Genomic DNA, 16,594 nt, shown 5'->3' with positions numbered 1-16,594 from the left:
TTCATGTACAGTCAAACTCCTCAACCCAAAGCAGACTTTGAATGCGCTGTAAGACAAGGCCGCCATCACAAGCCCGAATCAGATATGGCACCTCTGCCCTGACTCCACCAAGCTCTTCCATACCTGTCAGGCACTAACAAACAAGCACTCTCCTGCCTCTTACAAATCATTCCTGTCTGCCCTCTAACCATGCTACCGGGGCCATGTGGCATGGATTCTGGATCCTTGGGATTAGTAGAATGTTTCTGAAATCCTTCTGTGTTGTCGCATGTCGCACACCACTCTTTGGAACTGTCAGGACACGTTGGACTGAATGAATACACCGCACTTGGCTGCATTCGTTTACCTGGTCCTCTTCCTCCGGGCCCGTAATAAACATGGCGGCTACAAACACAGGTTTTCATTTGTTTCAGGTAAATGCTCGGGAGACGGATTCCTGGATCATGGAGGTAGCGGTGGTGGTGGTGACGGTGGCATTTTTAACTGCCTGCAGGAAATTGCCAGTTCCCAAAGTGGCTGTGACCAACTTCCATTTCACTTTCCCAACAGCGATGTCTGAGAGCCACATTGTTCCACCCTTACGTGATACTGCCAATAATTTCCCTTCTAAGCAGTCACAGTGTGTTGCAGTTACTTAAGTGTGCGTGTGCATAGCTAGGCACAAGCACGACACAGCTCACGTGTCAGAGGGCCTGGTTCTCTCCTCCACAACTGGGAGATGGGACCGAACTCTGTTTATTCATCAAGCTTGGCAGCAAATTCCCTTAACCTATGTGGCTTATGGAGACTTCCTGCCAGACTATTTGTGTGTTTGTTTGTTTGCGACACCGGTTCTCCTTGTGTATCCTGGAGTTTTTGATCATCTTTTTCCCACTTCCCAAGTTTAAGAACGACTGAATACCTACCACCACCAGAATTGTTCCACAGCTCTAGTGGATGAGCCGGACTACGCTATGGTACCTGTAACCGTCATGTCTCTGGTGGCTAAAGATGCTTAGCTCCTCCTCTCATGCATATTCAGCATCTTAGGAACATTTTAGGTAACATTTCTTTTAGAAATTTTCTTAAAAATGATTTGCAGGCACTCTTCATGTATTCTATATATGAGTCCTTAATACACACACACACACACACACACACACAGAGAGAGAGAGAGAGAGAGAGAGACAGAGAGACAGAGAGACAGAGAGAGAGTTTTTCATTGTTTCTAGCTTACATTTTCATTTTCTTAATGGTATTTTTGTAAGCAGAAATATTTAATTATGATGAAGTCTAATTCACGAAGAGTTCTTGTATATTTAGTCTTTTGGTAACTTAAGCAATTTTTGTTTATTCTAATATATCCCAGAACTCGTCTAGTTTTGTACTGGAAATTACAAAGAAAGAGCAGACAAGAAAAGTGGTTTGAAATCACCCTACTTATCCCCAGAACGCAGCAGCTCTTGTTTGTTTGAGCACTGTAACAAGTCTGGGTCTCGGATTTCCTCACCTATTGGAAAGATGCAGTGAATGGTAATGCTCTCTCAGCCGTGAATGTCTGTGTAGAGACATAAAAAGGGCCGACAATGGAGCTTGGTCCAACACTGAGAACAACACAGAAGCAAATGGAGAAAAACAAGTGTTCAAGTTTCCTTTAGCACCAGAGACTGGCTTATGTTTCATCTTCAGGCTAAATCTAAAGAGCTAGCACAAGCCAGGCTTGCCCATGAACGTCTGGGGCTCTAGTACTTGAGAGGGTGAAGCTAGAGGATTGCTCTGGGTCACAGGCCAGCCTGAGCTGCAATAAACTCCAGGACAGTCCAGGCTACTGTGTGGAACCTTGTCTCAAAAACACAGGTAGACATAAGGGAGGAAAGGAAGTGAGAGAGATGTGTGCTCATATGTGTGTGCGTGGGTATGTACATGTGCATGCGTGTATCATCTTTGTGCTTGCTCCTGCTGGAAAACAAAGACTTGGGTTAGCTCTGGGTCTGGCTGACCTGGAGGTGCTTTTTGTCTCCTACCCTCAGACTGAAAGGCAAACATGCTGGGCTTCCAAAGCAGAGATTATTTTCTGCCTTTGGCCTTTGGTGATTTAAAATTGGAACCATTCCCCTCAATGACCCACACAATTAATACAGCTGGTGTCAATATTTTGTCTCCTCTTTCTCCCAGGGATTCTCAAAATCCCAATGTTGCCACTGGGGATTCCATAAGTAAAAATTTATTGTATGGATTTCATATTCTTTTATATGTAACTTTGAATAAAGTTTTGGACAGCCCCATGTGAGTGGCTTCTTTGTTAGTATTGTTGCTTTCTGCTTCTTCCTAAGTCTTCACTTTGTAAGCATAAAGGAAGTCCCTACTTTAGGAACAAATTGTATGCCAAACTAATGAAGACTGCCTATGTTCACCTGTGAAAACAGCATGTAGGATGTCAGGGTAGAACAGGATGCTCAGCAAGTTGTGTGTTTGTGAAAAACCCTATCAGCACCCCAGACCCAAGATGCCTCTTAGGAATCTTGAGCTCTTAATTTCAGCCAAGGAGACACTTCTTCTAGGAGACTCTTCTGTGAGTTATTTGCTGGCTATGCTTGGAAGAAGTCCTGTGTGATGGTTTGTATATGCCTAGCCCAGGGAGTGGCACTTTTAGAGGGTGTGGACCTGCTGGAATAGGTGTGTCAATGTGGGCATGGGGTTAAAACCCTCATCTTAGCTGCCTGTAAGTCAGTATTATCTTAGCAGCCTTCAGATGAAGATGTAGAATTCTCAGCTCCTTCTGCACCATGCCTGCCTGGATGCTTCCATGTTCCTGCCTTGATGATAATGGACTGAACCTCTGAACCTGCAAGCCAGCCCCAATTAAATGTTATTTTTATGAGTTGCTTTGGTCATGGTGTCTGTTCACTGCAGTAAAACCCTAACAAGATATCGCCTGAGTATTCACTGACGAGTCCTTGGCTACACGTGACCTAAATGCATTTGAAAGACAATGGAGTCATGAAGGCTGGAGTCTGAGAACAGATACATAGAATCAGCTACTGTCTTTTCTAGAATTAGAAGAAAACCAGCTTACCTGTCTTCTTATGTTTCTGGACCATCTGACGCCTTGCTCTCTGAACAGGGTATTCATGCCAATTTCCCCCCAAAACTGATATCTGTCTTCAATTTTCAGAAATCACTCACTTATACACATATTTTTTTGAAGATTCATACTTATTTTTAATGAGCCAAAGTGCTTTGTCTACATGCATATCTGTACACTGCTTGCCTGGTGTTTCCTGAGGTAGGAAGAGGGCACTAGAGATATAGTTAGTTCAGAGTTATCATGGGAGTGCTGGGAACTGAACCCAGGTCCTCTGTAAGAACAAGTGTTCGCCACGCTGAGTCATGTCGCCAACCCTACTATACATATCTTCTTTATGTTCACAAGTCCAAAGTATATCTTCTTTATTATTGTGACTCTATTTGGGGGTATTGTAGTTGATATGCAAATGGTTTTAAATAAATGCCATTATTTAAGCACATTTTCCTTCTGGGATTTCTGTTCCCACTGAAGGAGTCCCCTCTAATTAGGGGGCATACACTCGGTCCTTGGAAGAGGCTCTATGGATCCACAATCCGTTTCTCCTGACCACCGCTGTTACAACTGTGGGGTAAACATGGTTCGTGTTTCTTCTTTTCCTGAAGCTAAGAAGAGCGGCATATCAGAGTTCTGAATACAGGAGTTGCTAGAAGTCTCTCTCGGGGGAGTGAAGAGGAGCCATTCAATGTGCAGAACAAGCCACACCCCTTTGCACTTGCTGCCACTGCATCAGGAGCACAGAGGTGCTAAGAGTGGCAGAAACAATGGTGGCATCCTGGGCTCCTGGGTGGCAGTTTTGATTCTTGGACCATTTGCCTTTCTTATTACGTGTGAGAAAATAATTCTTTTAGGCATTTAAGCCTCTGTACCTGAAACTTGCTCCTACCCATGGCCCAAGCCATCCATATGTTACCCTCACTCACAAATTAGCTTCTAGGATTCTTACTGCACTCCACCCCTCCCCGCCGCCACGTTTGTTTCTAATCCATCCTAATTTATTTTTGACTATGTTGAGAGATATGGGTCCAATTTTATATTCTTCCAGATGGATAACCAGTTGTGCCAGCACCATTTATCAAATCCCCCTGAATTAGAATTATTTTTTGTTTGTGTTAAGTTTTCATACATACTAGGGTCTATTTCGATAATGTAATTCTACTACACTGGTCTACTTGGTATTTATCCCAGCAACATATAGATGTGAGACACCTCTTACTACGACATTAGATGGTATACACAAGGGCACTTCAATCTCAGTACTCACTCTTCCAGATGAATTTTAAGCATCACTTACTCGAATTTAAAGTAGTGCAAACTCACTGGGGTAACTATCATTCAATGGATGTAACTATCATTCAGTGGAAACTAGTTACTCCCCCCCATTGACAGCTCCTCATCCCCAGATCACTCTCCTCCTGGTCACCTAGCTCTTACTTTGCCGTACACATCAAGTTCTGAGTCATTCAGATACAATTGTTCCCAAGTGTCCTACAGTGCTGGCTGCCATGAGGCCAGCGCCGTCCTTACTTCCAGATGTAGCTGATTATCACTTAACAATCATTACAATAGCTCAATAATAACAGTAAACAATATACAGCAGACATTGTTTTAGGTGGTCTACGTATTTGCAGTTGCCGCTAAAATCTACGTGTAAGAAGATGCCTATTCATCCCTGAACTTTAGAGGCTGACCTAGGGCTGTGAGTTCAAGGTCAACATGGCCCATATACTGAGTTCAAGATTAGCTTGGAGTCTGTGGTGAAAGTTGTTTTTGAAAACAAAGGTACAACAGACAGAACACAGAAGAAAGAGGATCGAAGTAGAAGAAAATTAAGTAGTTACTCCAAGCAAGCTATATAGCTAAGATAAAAATTGCCACACAGGTAAGGATGGCCAGGCTGAGATTCTACCATATGCTCCCCGGATCGGAAGCCTATGCTTCTAACTTTCGTATCATAATGCCTGTGTTGTCTATATATTAATCTTGCATTCATTTACATGCCAAAGTGCACCTCAGATTCTATCTTTGTTCTCTCTCTTTTCCTATCTTTGCTCTCTACAGACGTATGGCTTTGTGTGCATGGAAAACCCAAAATATATATCCACTGCTTTTCTTCTCTTATTTCAGATACCCCCCAAAAAATCAAAATAATTTTGATTAGCAATCATGGGATTAGGTGAATTGCTACCTATTTTAAGTGAAAGAGCCTAGCATCTCACTATCTAGAGTGCTGTGTTAATGTTTCAAAGATCATCTTAAACATGATGTATCTGTATAAATATTTTTGTTTTCAATTTAGTAAGCTTTATTTATTTATTTTTTAAAGAATAGCTTTGTAATTTTATCTAAAACTTTCCCATCATCTATTAATAAAGATCATGGTTATTTTTAATTTTGATTTATTAACCTTATTATGTTAGCAGACTTTCTAATTGAAAAGAACTTGCATTTTCTATTTGATTAATAAACACTTGGTTATTAATTTGATCTGCTGGATTCTTATTTTTTGTACATTTGTGCGTTTTGATATGAAGAAAGTCATTTAAAGCTTTACACAGAGCTAAGAAACTGCACAGCTTTCTCTGGTAGTGTCAAGGTTATGCTAGCTGCAACCTTGACCTTTGACCTGCCTCACTTGAAGAGGGCAGTGCCAGGCAGCTTTTGAAACTCTGGATTTAATGTACTCAAGGCTAGTTTTTAAACAAGTCTTTCTTCACATTCTGAAACAATCTGGACTTATCATCATTTCTGAGAATCAATAAACTCCTCTGGAGTTTCCATTGATAAACTCTATCATGTCTCCTTATTTTTGTTCCGGGTCCTTAGCCTGGAGCCTTTTCATTTCGAAGTCTTTATTATGTGTTTCTGGACAGATAGAGACTGAACCCAGAGACTCACACATTCTAGGCAATTACACGTCTCCTTTTTTTCCCTTTTAATTTGGAAGCAGGGTCTTGAACATGTAATCCTCCTGCCTCAGTCTCTAAGTAGGAAGGCAGCCTGCACCACCATGCCCCTCCCTTGTCATTTTAAAGAAACAACATTTTTGTTTTTAATTCTAGTTTTATATTGCTCACCTAACACTTATTTCCTGATAAGTTCTCATTTCTTAAGATGTTTGATAAATTCCCTCCTTGTATTTTTTACAATATATATTTATTGTAATTTATATAAAATTGTGGCTTTTACCATCTTCTATAAATTTTAGAAATACAACTTTATTCTTATTTTCCATTGTTTCTTGTCACAATGAACGGACACAGTAATCCATGGGGTGAAAAGCATTTCCTTTTAACTTTACTGCCGTTTGTGATCATATTTTGAATAGAAAACGTCATACAACTATATTGTTTTGCTTTTGTGGTCATATAGCTAATTGGCTTCTGAAACGATTTCATAATACTGTACCTGGATCCTTTCTATTTGGCACTGTGAGCTCTGTACACATACAGAAATGTAGATAACGAGGAAGGTCTCACTCCGTGCTTTGTAATCCAGACTGCACAAAGACTCATGTTCGGCCTGGCTCAGCTTCCTGAGTTCGAGGGTAACCCACACACACCCTCAATCAGCTGGCATTCTTACTTTCCATCTTAGGTCTGGCTGATTCTGAAGAAACTAATCTGAAATGTCACATTATAAGTGTGTTTTAGCAGTGTTTCTTTTTCCCAATACTAAGCGTTAACCAGCACCCCTTTAATGGACCCAGTAGCAGAGTGTGTGCCTCCTCAACACACTGTCTTTTGAATCTCTGTGCCTCACACAGGTTCTATCTCAGGACTCCCCCCTTCCTATTAAAATTTTTTAATAATACCTCCTGTCTTCATGGATATTAATAAAGCCACCCTTACTTCGCTTATTGGCCGCATTTACCTGGCATCTCTTTATTTTTCAAGCTTTTCAGAAAAGCATTTTTAGCGTGTTCCTTGTGAATACCAGTAATGTTTATGAGCCGGGTGAATAGCTTATGTCAGGGTTCTGAATGTTTCTATTTCATACAATGTGTGCTACAGACATGACTCCTTCCATCTTACTTCATGACTATTCATGACTTTCCCTGTTTCCTCCTTTTCCTGGGAGCTGTTTTTGCTAATTTGGCCAGATTGCTGTTCCTTCCCCTTTTCCCCTGCTAATTAGGTAGGTCTATTGTACTTTCTCATCTCCTTAATGATCACCTTCCTTCCCTGGGATTCATATTCAAATGCATATTTTTCATTATTACATGAACGCAAGATAGTAATTATTTCGCTTAGAGAAAGCTCTGTTTCTTAAGGGGTTCCCTCCTTCCCTTCAGATGAGACGTGATTTTGGAACTCTTTGGCTTGCCGCCCTGCTTCCCCACATCCATTGGAGTTCACGGAGCTTCTCAAACACCTTCAGCTTCAGCCTCTTCTTCCTGGAATCTGGTCCCCATCTTCTTCATTGCCTGTGATCACCATGTGAGCTTTCACCATCCTCTTGTCCCTTCCTCGTCCCTCGATCTGCTGTCTCTTCTGAAAACTATGGCCCACAGTGTTGATACAGCCTCTCAGTCTTTACCTGCCCTTAAATATGTATCTTTTTCCCTGACAGACAAATGACATGCAGCCCAAGTTAGCTTTAATGGCCTTAGTGTCCCTCTCACTTCAGCGTCCCGAGAGCTGGAATTACAGGCATTGAGCCACCACATCTGGCCAATACTCACGATGACTCAGGATGTGCTTGCTGTCCTGGATACGGCCCTTTGGCATTTTGGGAAAGGGTGGAATGGGTTAGGATATGCAGCTACAAACTGTGTTTTCATGAGAACATTTACTCTTGACTTGAGCCAGTAACTCAAAACAGGGTGGAAGCCTACCATCTTCATTTTGGATGCGTATCCTCTACTTTGGGCACCTGATTATCTCTCCACATAGTCCTGTTAATCGCTCAAGGATTGTCTCCCTAGGAGGTAATGAGCCCTGGCCTATCTCCTTCCCTCCAGGCTGAAGGCACAAAGATAAGAAAGCGTACCCCAGGCCTGTTCGACTGCCGTCTTTTCCTATGTCTAAGTCTAGTTCTCCGGAAAACCTAAACTAGGCAGATATCAATGACTGGGAAGGTCTTGGAGGATGAACTCTTCCACTAAAATGTATAGTTCTTTGTTAAACTAGGAACAAAAAGGGAAGGACTTTGATTTAAAAAAAAAAAAAGACTTTAAAAAGCATAAGGTCTGGGTTGTAGCTCTAGCCTTGGGTCATGAAGAAGAGAAGATTACTATCTAGCAAGAGACCCTGACACGGAATACTTAAGTTCTGTGGCCCTCTCCCTTAAGATCTAATCCAAACGTGCCTGTTAATCCTCTGGCCAGGAAAATGCCCTCCCAGAAAGCTGTCTGCTTAACAGTTTGAGAAATCACATGACGTCTGCCTAAAAATGTAAGTCAGCATAGTGCTGCCCTTGGCTGTTGTCCATTCACCTCAGGAGACTGTCCCTATCCACCCTCCCACCCTTACCCCCTGCTCAGCAAGGTCCCTGTGGGTTTTGGCCATGCTCACCCCATGAGAGTACCTTCCTCAATGATCTCCTTGGCTCCTGGCCACTCTTAACGTTTAAGAGTGCCTTATGCTTTCCTGCTACAAACTCTATCTCCTAGGATGCCCTCTGTCTCATCTGAATCTTTTAATGAACATCACAAAGACCAGATAAAGAGCAGGCTGCCAGAGAGAGAGAGATCCCAGACACAATCACTGTCCTGACACCGCAGTGGAATCCAGGAACAGCAGAGCCTAGAGGGAGAGATCCCCCTCACCAAGTGAGGGCAATTATCTACGATGGATGACAAGGCTGTAACATGGAGTTGAGTTGATCTCCTGAGAAACAGGATGTCCAGTCAAGCAAAGAACGTCTTTGGAACACCTTGTTGAACTAGAACAAAGTCAGCGATCAACCAGACCACAGCCAGACCAGCACTACTCACTTCAGCATCCTTCTGGGTCCCCTCAAATAACTCTTTCTCCTTTTAAAACGTAAGCTCATGTCAGTTCCCCAAAGAGGGACTTAGGGCTTTATCAGAACCCTCCTTTTCCATATTCTTCCTAGTGTGGGCGTCAATTAAAAGCCTTTTTCTCTTTAGTTATATCGAGAAGCATCGTGAAGCCTAGACCTCTGGGACCCCAGAGAGCATCTGTTGCTCTGAATCTCTGGTAAAAAGCTGCCACTCTCCCCGTAGCCCACTTCCATGAAGCAGGTCACCAAGGCATAGCCCTGCTCCCCAAGGCACCAAGATGCTGTGCTCCCTCTCTTCTGACGCCTAGAAAACACTGAGGACTCTCTGGCCCCTCAACCCACATGCGACTGACTACCGTGCTGCCGTGTCGATGCACATGCATGTGCCCATTCTCCTAGTGGTTTGTTCACTGTTCACGGTGTGTTCTGTGGATTCAAAGTGCCAGAACTTCAAGACACTGAGCTAGAGGTTTTGATTTTTTTTTTTTTTAATTTCTATATCAGTTTCGGGTAATAGCTTATCGGCCCACACTTCTCCAACCTTATCTACATCTTTGTCAGATCTAAGCATAGCTGCACACACATTCATCTGTGTTCTGAATTCTCATTTCTCTAAGTTCCCACGACACATAATACATGTGCATACTCTTCTTTACTTGGTCAGTTTTTTTGTTTTGGTTTTTAAGAACAGCCATGGTCACAAACTTAGTGATGGGTGAGAAAACCATCCTTTTCCACATTATCAACAATTGTACAGGACCCCAGGGTTGTCATTTATTCCATAAAGCATTAGTTCGTTTTTTTTTGTAATTTCTACTTTGCACATTATAAATTCATTCAATCTTATTTCAGTAAATAAGAAGAAAATTTGATTGTTTTGGTCTTCCTGGAAAATAATAAAGTATTTTTAAAGATAAAGCTTTTTTATTTTTGCTGGCTGTGCTTGTGTGTAGTCCATATGTATCCTATATGTGTGCCACATGTGTTTTTCATGTAACATGTGTGAGTGGTATGTATGTGTATATTGTGTATATCTGTGTGAGTGCATTTGTGTGTGGTGTATGTCTGGTATGTGTATGTGTGTGTATGGTGTGGTGTGTATGTATGTTATATATGTGTGTGTGTTTGTGGTATGTGTATGTGTTGTGTGTGTGTGTGTGTGTGTGATGTGTGTGAGTGGTGTGTCTGGTTTACATGTGTGTCTATTTGAATTTTGTTTTCTGTTTTCTCTGTCATTTAAAATCATAAGTTTGGATCTGAAATAAGACAATAGTCTTCAACAAATTTTATCTTACCTCTTTATATTTTAGGTTGGGTATTGAGAATTAAATTCAGGGCCAATGCATATGTTCTCCTACCGTGCCATATCCCCCGGCTAGTTTCGTTGTGGGCTGATTATGTTTATGTGGGTTATTTCCCCTCTAGTACTTGACTGCCATTGCTTTCATTGGTTCTCATTTTACTGTTACAGGTTTCTGTAGGTGTTTCTCATTACATACAGTTAATCATGCATGTGTATATGTGTGTATGTGTACATGTGTGTGAGTCTGTGTGTTGGTATGTTGCATGTGAGTTCAGGTGTCCAGGGAAACCAGAGGCGTGGGATCCCCCTGGAGGTGGAGTTACCTGCGGTTGTAAGCCACCCAGTGTGGGTGCTGGGAATGAAACTCAGACCCACTGCAAGCATAGTACAAGTTCTCCATGATGAGTCACCTCTCAGTCCCCATAGCCTCCGACTTGAGTTGAAATCAACCTCTCTTACTCTCTTATCTCCACCACACTTTTTCCTCGGAAGCCTTCCTTTTTTTTTTTTTTTTTTTTCCCCTTTTTTTGACCTCTTATCCTGCTCACTGCTCGCTGAGCAGCATTAACTAAGCTGTTTTCTTGGGTCCTGTGAGAAACCTCAGGAAGTCCTACTATGTGCTAAGAACAGAACTTTCTGTTCTCCAAAGCAAATTTCTGTACTGGAATTCCTGTACTACCAAGAGTGGAGAGAGAAATCGGCTTAGGCTCCCCTCCTCCATGAAGGGACAAGAAGGCAGGTGTCCTTGTGAGCAGACATTCTTTTAGGTAGGTTTGATTTCAGAGGCAGACCAGCCTCTGTCTGGAACCCCCAAACTACAGCAGCATTCTTTCTGGTCTTTGCCCATTCTGAACTCTCATGTGGCACAGATAAAGAGTCCCTGCCTTCACCCAGTCCTTCGGAACCCTAAGAGTTTTGTCGTCCCATTGACCCTGTGGATCAGTGACCATCACTTAGGGTGGTGGTGGTGGTGGTGGTGGTGGGAAGGAAATCATTCAAGCCACTATTGTGCCAGAGTCCTGGGCACATATTTAGAGGGAGCCCGACTATTCTTGTAGTGTTCTTTTGTTTCTTGTTTGACTAGGGGCAGAATTATACATAAAAGATGAGGTAGCCTAGGTGGCCTAGCGCTTGCCGACCATGCTAATTTTAGTCCCGGCAGTACAGAGGGAACCTTAGCTTAGGCAGGAGCCACCTGGCATACCTTTCTCTTTCCTTCTCTTTTTCACCTCTCACCAGTGGAACTCCCCAAAGCACACAGCAACTGACTAACCATGGTTGAGCTAAGGCTGCACGTTTGTGAGAGCAGGGGTCCTGGGAACCATATTATGATAAGAGTGAAGAGAAAGCAAGTCCCAAAGGGACGCATTTCTGAGGGCGGAGCCACACAGCTGGGACAACCTGAGCCGAGTCACACTAAGCACCCACTCAGAACCTACCGTCCATCTGCCTCGCCCTTTCGTTCCCCTCCTTCACGGAGTTCCCATTTTGATTTCAGTGATGCATCAGAACAGATAGGGTGCCGATGCTGACAACCTTCCTCTCCGTGGCCATTCTAGAGATTAAAACCATGCAGTAACTTTGGCCTGTGTGTGTTGTAAAATTCTAAAGTTCACAACACTCGTGCGGAGGACTACATTTGACACTTAGGTTTTGGACTCTTTTTGGGTGAGGGTGGTGAGGATCTTTGTAGATTTAGGGGTCAGAGAACCAAAGTTTTCTTAATCTTAGAGAAAGTGCCTCTCAAATTTCAACCCTAGAAACAATATTCCACGTTGGAGTTGGTGTCTGTTTCGGTCTAGTCAGGAGTACCAGAGGCATATATGCACACAGCACAGACACCTTTATCATGGGGGAAATAAATCACTTTATTTTATTCCTTCTTCAAGACTGTGGGCTGATGGGAGGGAGCTGTTTTGTGAGAGGTGCGTCTCTGACCCGATGAGATAAATTCTCTTCAAAGAAGAAAAAAAGAAAGTGGTATCTAAGAATGTAGAGCGTGCGTCACTGTTACCCCAACCCCTCAGTCCTACAGACAGTAGAGCTGCAGAAAGACAAATTCTTTCTGTTGTAACCACCCCCCAAAAAAACCCTCGGGAGATTTAAAGGAATAGAGAGGAAGAGGCAGGGAGGGGGAGAGATTGAAGTAAATGAGGGAGAGAGAGAAGGAGAAATGGGGGATGTTGATAGAGAGAGGAAAAAGGGAGGGAGGGAGGGAGGGAGGGAGGGAGGGAGGGAGAGAGAGAGAGAGAGAGAGAGAGAGAGAGAGAGAGAGAGAGAGATATCTGTGTGAAATCCTGTCCACTTGCCCATGACTTGTGACACAAAACCATCCCAGCTTTACAGGATCTAAATATAACATGTAATTAACGGGAGTCACCTGCCAGTCAGTGAAGCCAATAAAAAATCTGATTAAAATCAGGAGTGATGACAGGCCAGAAAAAAAAAATCTGTTGATAAAAATAAAAACCCTAGATTTCTCCATTTGAGGTCCCCATGTAATTGTATCAACGGGGTCTCTACTTATTCCTTCCTGCAGGTGACACAGAATTTCCCAGTGTCATTTAAGGTAGGGGGACATAGGATCAAAAGAACCCCCTGTGTTAAGAGTCTGCGGATGAGCTAAATTAGCATGGTACTTTGGAGCTGTTTCAAGGATCTCTGGCCACTGTTAATACTGTTCATCTTTCATTTTTATTGTGTGTATGTTGTCAGGAGCTGTGGCAGGGAGCACATTTTGTCAATTAAATAATTAATCTCCCAACATAATAGTCAGGAAGGAAAAACTGACATTTGTCAGGCTCAAAGCAAAAGAAAGCCTGGGAGGATTTTCCATTGTGCTTGCTCAAGAAAAACACAATTTGATAGCAGGCTTGCTTATCTGAGTCTTTGCTACACCTAACTGATCCAGCCATAGCCAGGAAGACAGAGAGAGAAGTCTGGGTCAGGGACAGGATGTGAAAGCACTAGGGCCTCAGTTCAGACTCTAGCACCCATGGCAAATGCACTTGGCTGGATGTCAACCTTTGGCTTTCACAAGTACAAAACACACACAAACACACTCACACACAAACACACACACACTCACACACACACTCACACACACACATTCACACACAGAGAGAGAATGAGAGAGTGTGTGTTCACAGGTATGCATATACACACAGAGTGGGAGAGAGGGGGAAGGAGGGAAGGAGGAAGGGAGAGGGAGAGGGGGGGGGAGGGAGGAAGGAGAATATGAGGGAGTATGTGTTCATAAGGTTTTCCTAGTGATAATCTTCATCTAAATCAGAAAATCATATCAATATTTATTTTCTGTATATGGCTCAGAAAAACCACCTAAACCATCCTGTTTTAATGGTAAATTGAGGGAAATCTACTACGATAAAGCAAGTGGTGATTTTTACTCTTGTTTTCTTTTTCGGCATTTGCCCAGAGCTCTGGGGATAAACACTAGAGGCTGGTGGTTCAAAGGTCCCTGCCCAGGTTGGGAAAGAGCAACTCTGGGCATCTCTAAGCCTTACTATCTCCATTGTGTGTGAGATTGTGTAGGGCTCCATCAGGTGACCACCCACAGCACACTTACTACTTTAGGGCATGGTTCACACAGGCGTACATTAGCAAGAATGAGCTGTTGTTCTAATGAATTCTAATTCAGGGTCTGAACAGCGAGTCCTACTAAGTCTAAGCACTGGTCTTTGGCTTTTCCTGTCTCTTCTGTTGATAACCTGCCCCTCACCCTATTCCTCCACCAGGATCCAGATGAGAGGCCCCCATCTGCTCCTGGCTCCCTTTCTCCTTCACTAGCTCCCCAGCTTGCTCGGGGCTGAGTAATGGTACTCCTCAGTCCCCTAAGAACTCTGGTTCTGCAGTTCCCACAGATGGTGTCACCAATGCCGTCAACAACAGCCTGCACTGGATTAGCACTGCCTAGGAGGTGAAAATTCAAGTGAGCTATTTTTAACCTGTTTAAGCATCCTCCGCTCTGCCAAAACGAAATGCTTGCTTGGGGAGGGGCCTCTCGGATGCTTCGTGCCACATGTGCGACTGACTTGTCTCCTAACAGTGCTCAACAATATAAGGCCGTTCAACTGCTCTTCCCACAACATGGCGACAAACAGTTATTTTAATATGTACGTATATGTATAATGTATATGATGTATGATATATGTGTACGTATATGTATGAAGCAAGACTTCAAGTAGGTTTCAGATGGCATGTGTGGTGGTCTATTTTTTAAAAATGGCGGAAAGTGTATGTTGTTAATGTCTTTCGGCCAAGGAAAGCTTAGGGTTAGCATCCTGGGGTCTGGGATATGTATCATGTGACTGCTCCTTGACTTACCAAGAACACACAGCCATGTGTGTTCTGCATGTTCCTCAAGATGAGTCAAAAATCAGAAGCTATCTTTCCCCTCTTTATGAAATCTCACACCAGTATTTAGTAGAGCATGCCTTTGGGGGGGGGATGACTCTTGAGGAAATCAAATGAATTTATTTTAGAATATAAACTGATTTGGACACATGAATACCCTCCCGTTTTTGTACGATGGCTTCTCAGGTAATGGCGAGGAGAAAGGAATCATGGGGAAGTTTTAGAATCATGAGTGACAGATGTCCTGCACTGTCACTTTGTAAAGATCCTTAGGTTTTTTTTCTCCCACCCTAATGTCAGGTCCTTAGTGACTTTGCCAGGGAGGTGATAGGAAGTATACACATATATCCTTTATTACTAAAATACCATTTTTCCTAGTTTCTCCAATTAAATTAGCCAAGGGGGCACTAATCTGATGGAATCTGAAATGCACATATAAGAGGGTTTGATTTTTTTCACTGGGAAAATTTCAGCCACATCTCAATACTGGACAAAATAATATATAGCTAAAGGTATGCCTTCCCTATGACGATCTATTGTCTTCACTGTGAGAAGCCATTTTTAAGTTACTCTAGGGTGGCAAACTAGAGTTATAGCACTCACTGTTTCACTGGCAAGACGGGGAGACAGAAAAAGGGAATATAGAGATGTTCAAGAAGTAAATGCAAAGGGCCAGACCATTACGTTGTGGGAAAACAGACTGTGTTAAGGTATGAGGCTGCATGGGAGATTAAAAGAGGGGGGATCCTTCTGTGACTCAGTCTTCTTGCATAAGATAAGATCCCACTGGAAGGCTGGGCTAGATAGAATTCAAGATTATTGAGAAGAGGTTCTTATGAGGTTTTTTTCCCCCTCTCTCAATACCTGCTTTCCTTATATCAGCTCTAATTTTAAAAGCAGTGTTTGTGAGTGTTCATTCAACTAAGAAAAACTTTAAACTTTGGTCATGTGCGGAACTGTCCCTGTCACAGGTGTTTCATGTGGAGCTGACCAACTATTCTCTATGTGTGTCAGTCCCCAGGTCTGTAAGGCCATATCTCATGGGTGGCTTTCTACCTCCCATTTGGTATAATCTGTGACCCGTTGGGCATCTCAAAATCAGATCCAGCAGCCAGGACAAGGAAAATGTCTTTCTCTAGGGCCTGAAACCCGGGGCACCTCTAAGTTAAGAACACGCGCGTATACCTTGTTCTAGTAGAGGGCGTACCTACCTTGCCTAGCGTACTCGTCGGCTTCTCTGTGGACCAGATCCTTTACTCTGTTTCCGTAAAGCAGCCGTGAAGAATCATGATCAAAAGCTTTCAGGGTTTCGCTGGAGCTATAAGACTTCTGCGTGGGGACCCTGCATTCCTCATTGTCCCCCGACGAGTTTGTATAGCGCCGTTCTTTCTCCCGTCTGCTCTTGGTCAAGGAGCAGTAAGGCCTGCGTTCCTTCACATCCATACTTCCTTCATTCCTTCTCTGTGTGCATCGGTCCGGCTGCTTAGGACTTCAAACACTCAGAGTTCAGCTCTCACTGGCCTTTCTGCAAAGAGAAAAGGTTGGCAAAGACATCAGCGAACGCGCATCCGCAGACTTGACACCTCGCTCCCTGGCCTTAGCCGAGGCTAGTTTGCTGGCAGGAATCCCACCTTCAATACGAAACCGATAGTCCTAAGATTCTTCTGTGAACAGTCTTGTAATACCGACGGGTGAGAGACACACTCTGCTCTGGGCATTCATATCAAACATGTCACAGGATTCCTCTCCCCCACCCAGAAGAAACACACACACATTAATACAAAATAAAACTTAAACTCAAGCTTAAAGGACACCATAGAAGCCCGCTAAAAATTGGCTTCAACAGTTTGTTGAGTTTTCCATAGTGGAAAACTTTTTGCCCATAG

The 16,594-nt window shown here is 43.1% G+C and overlaps 1 protein-coding gene across 8 annotated transcripts in view; it reads right to left on the bottom strand.

Moving 5' to 3' along the window:
• TENM3 (teneurin transmembrane protein 3) overlaps positions 1 to 16,151 on the bottom strand; it is a gene marked incomplete at its 5' end in the record, with an annotated part of 418,659 nt that extends 402,508 nt beyond the window's left edge. For all 8 annotated transcript variants that reach the window (XM_080928307.1, XM_080928306.1, XM_080928309.1 and 5 more), the window contains one exon: positions 15,920 to 16,151. In XM_080928307.1, the coding sequence (XP_080784433.1) occupies positions 15,920 to 16,151 (232 nt within the window). The remainder of the gene's footprint in view (positions 1 to 15,919) is intronic.
• Between the last annotated feature and the right edge of the window lie 443 nt (positions 16,152 to 16,594).

This window comes from Micromys minutus (genome assembly GCF_963924665.1).
Source record: "Micromys minutus genome assembly, chromosome: 14".
In the NCBI taxonomy this organism is placed as follows: Eukaryota; Metazoa; Chordata; class Mammalia; order Rodentia; family Muridae; genus Micromys; species Micromys minutus.
The sequence above is the reverse complement of the archived record's forward strand: the minus strand, read 5'-3'. Positions and strand labels throughout refer to the sequence as shown.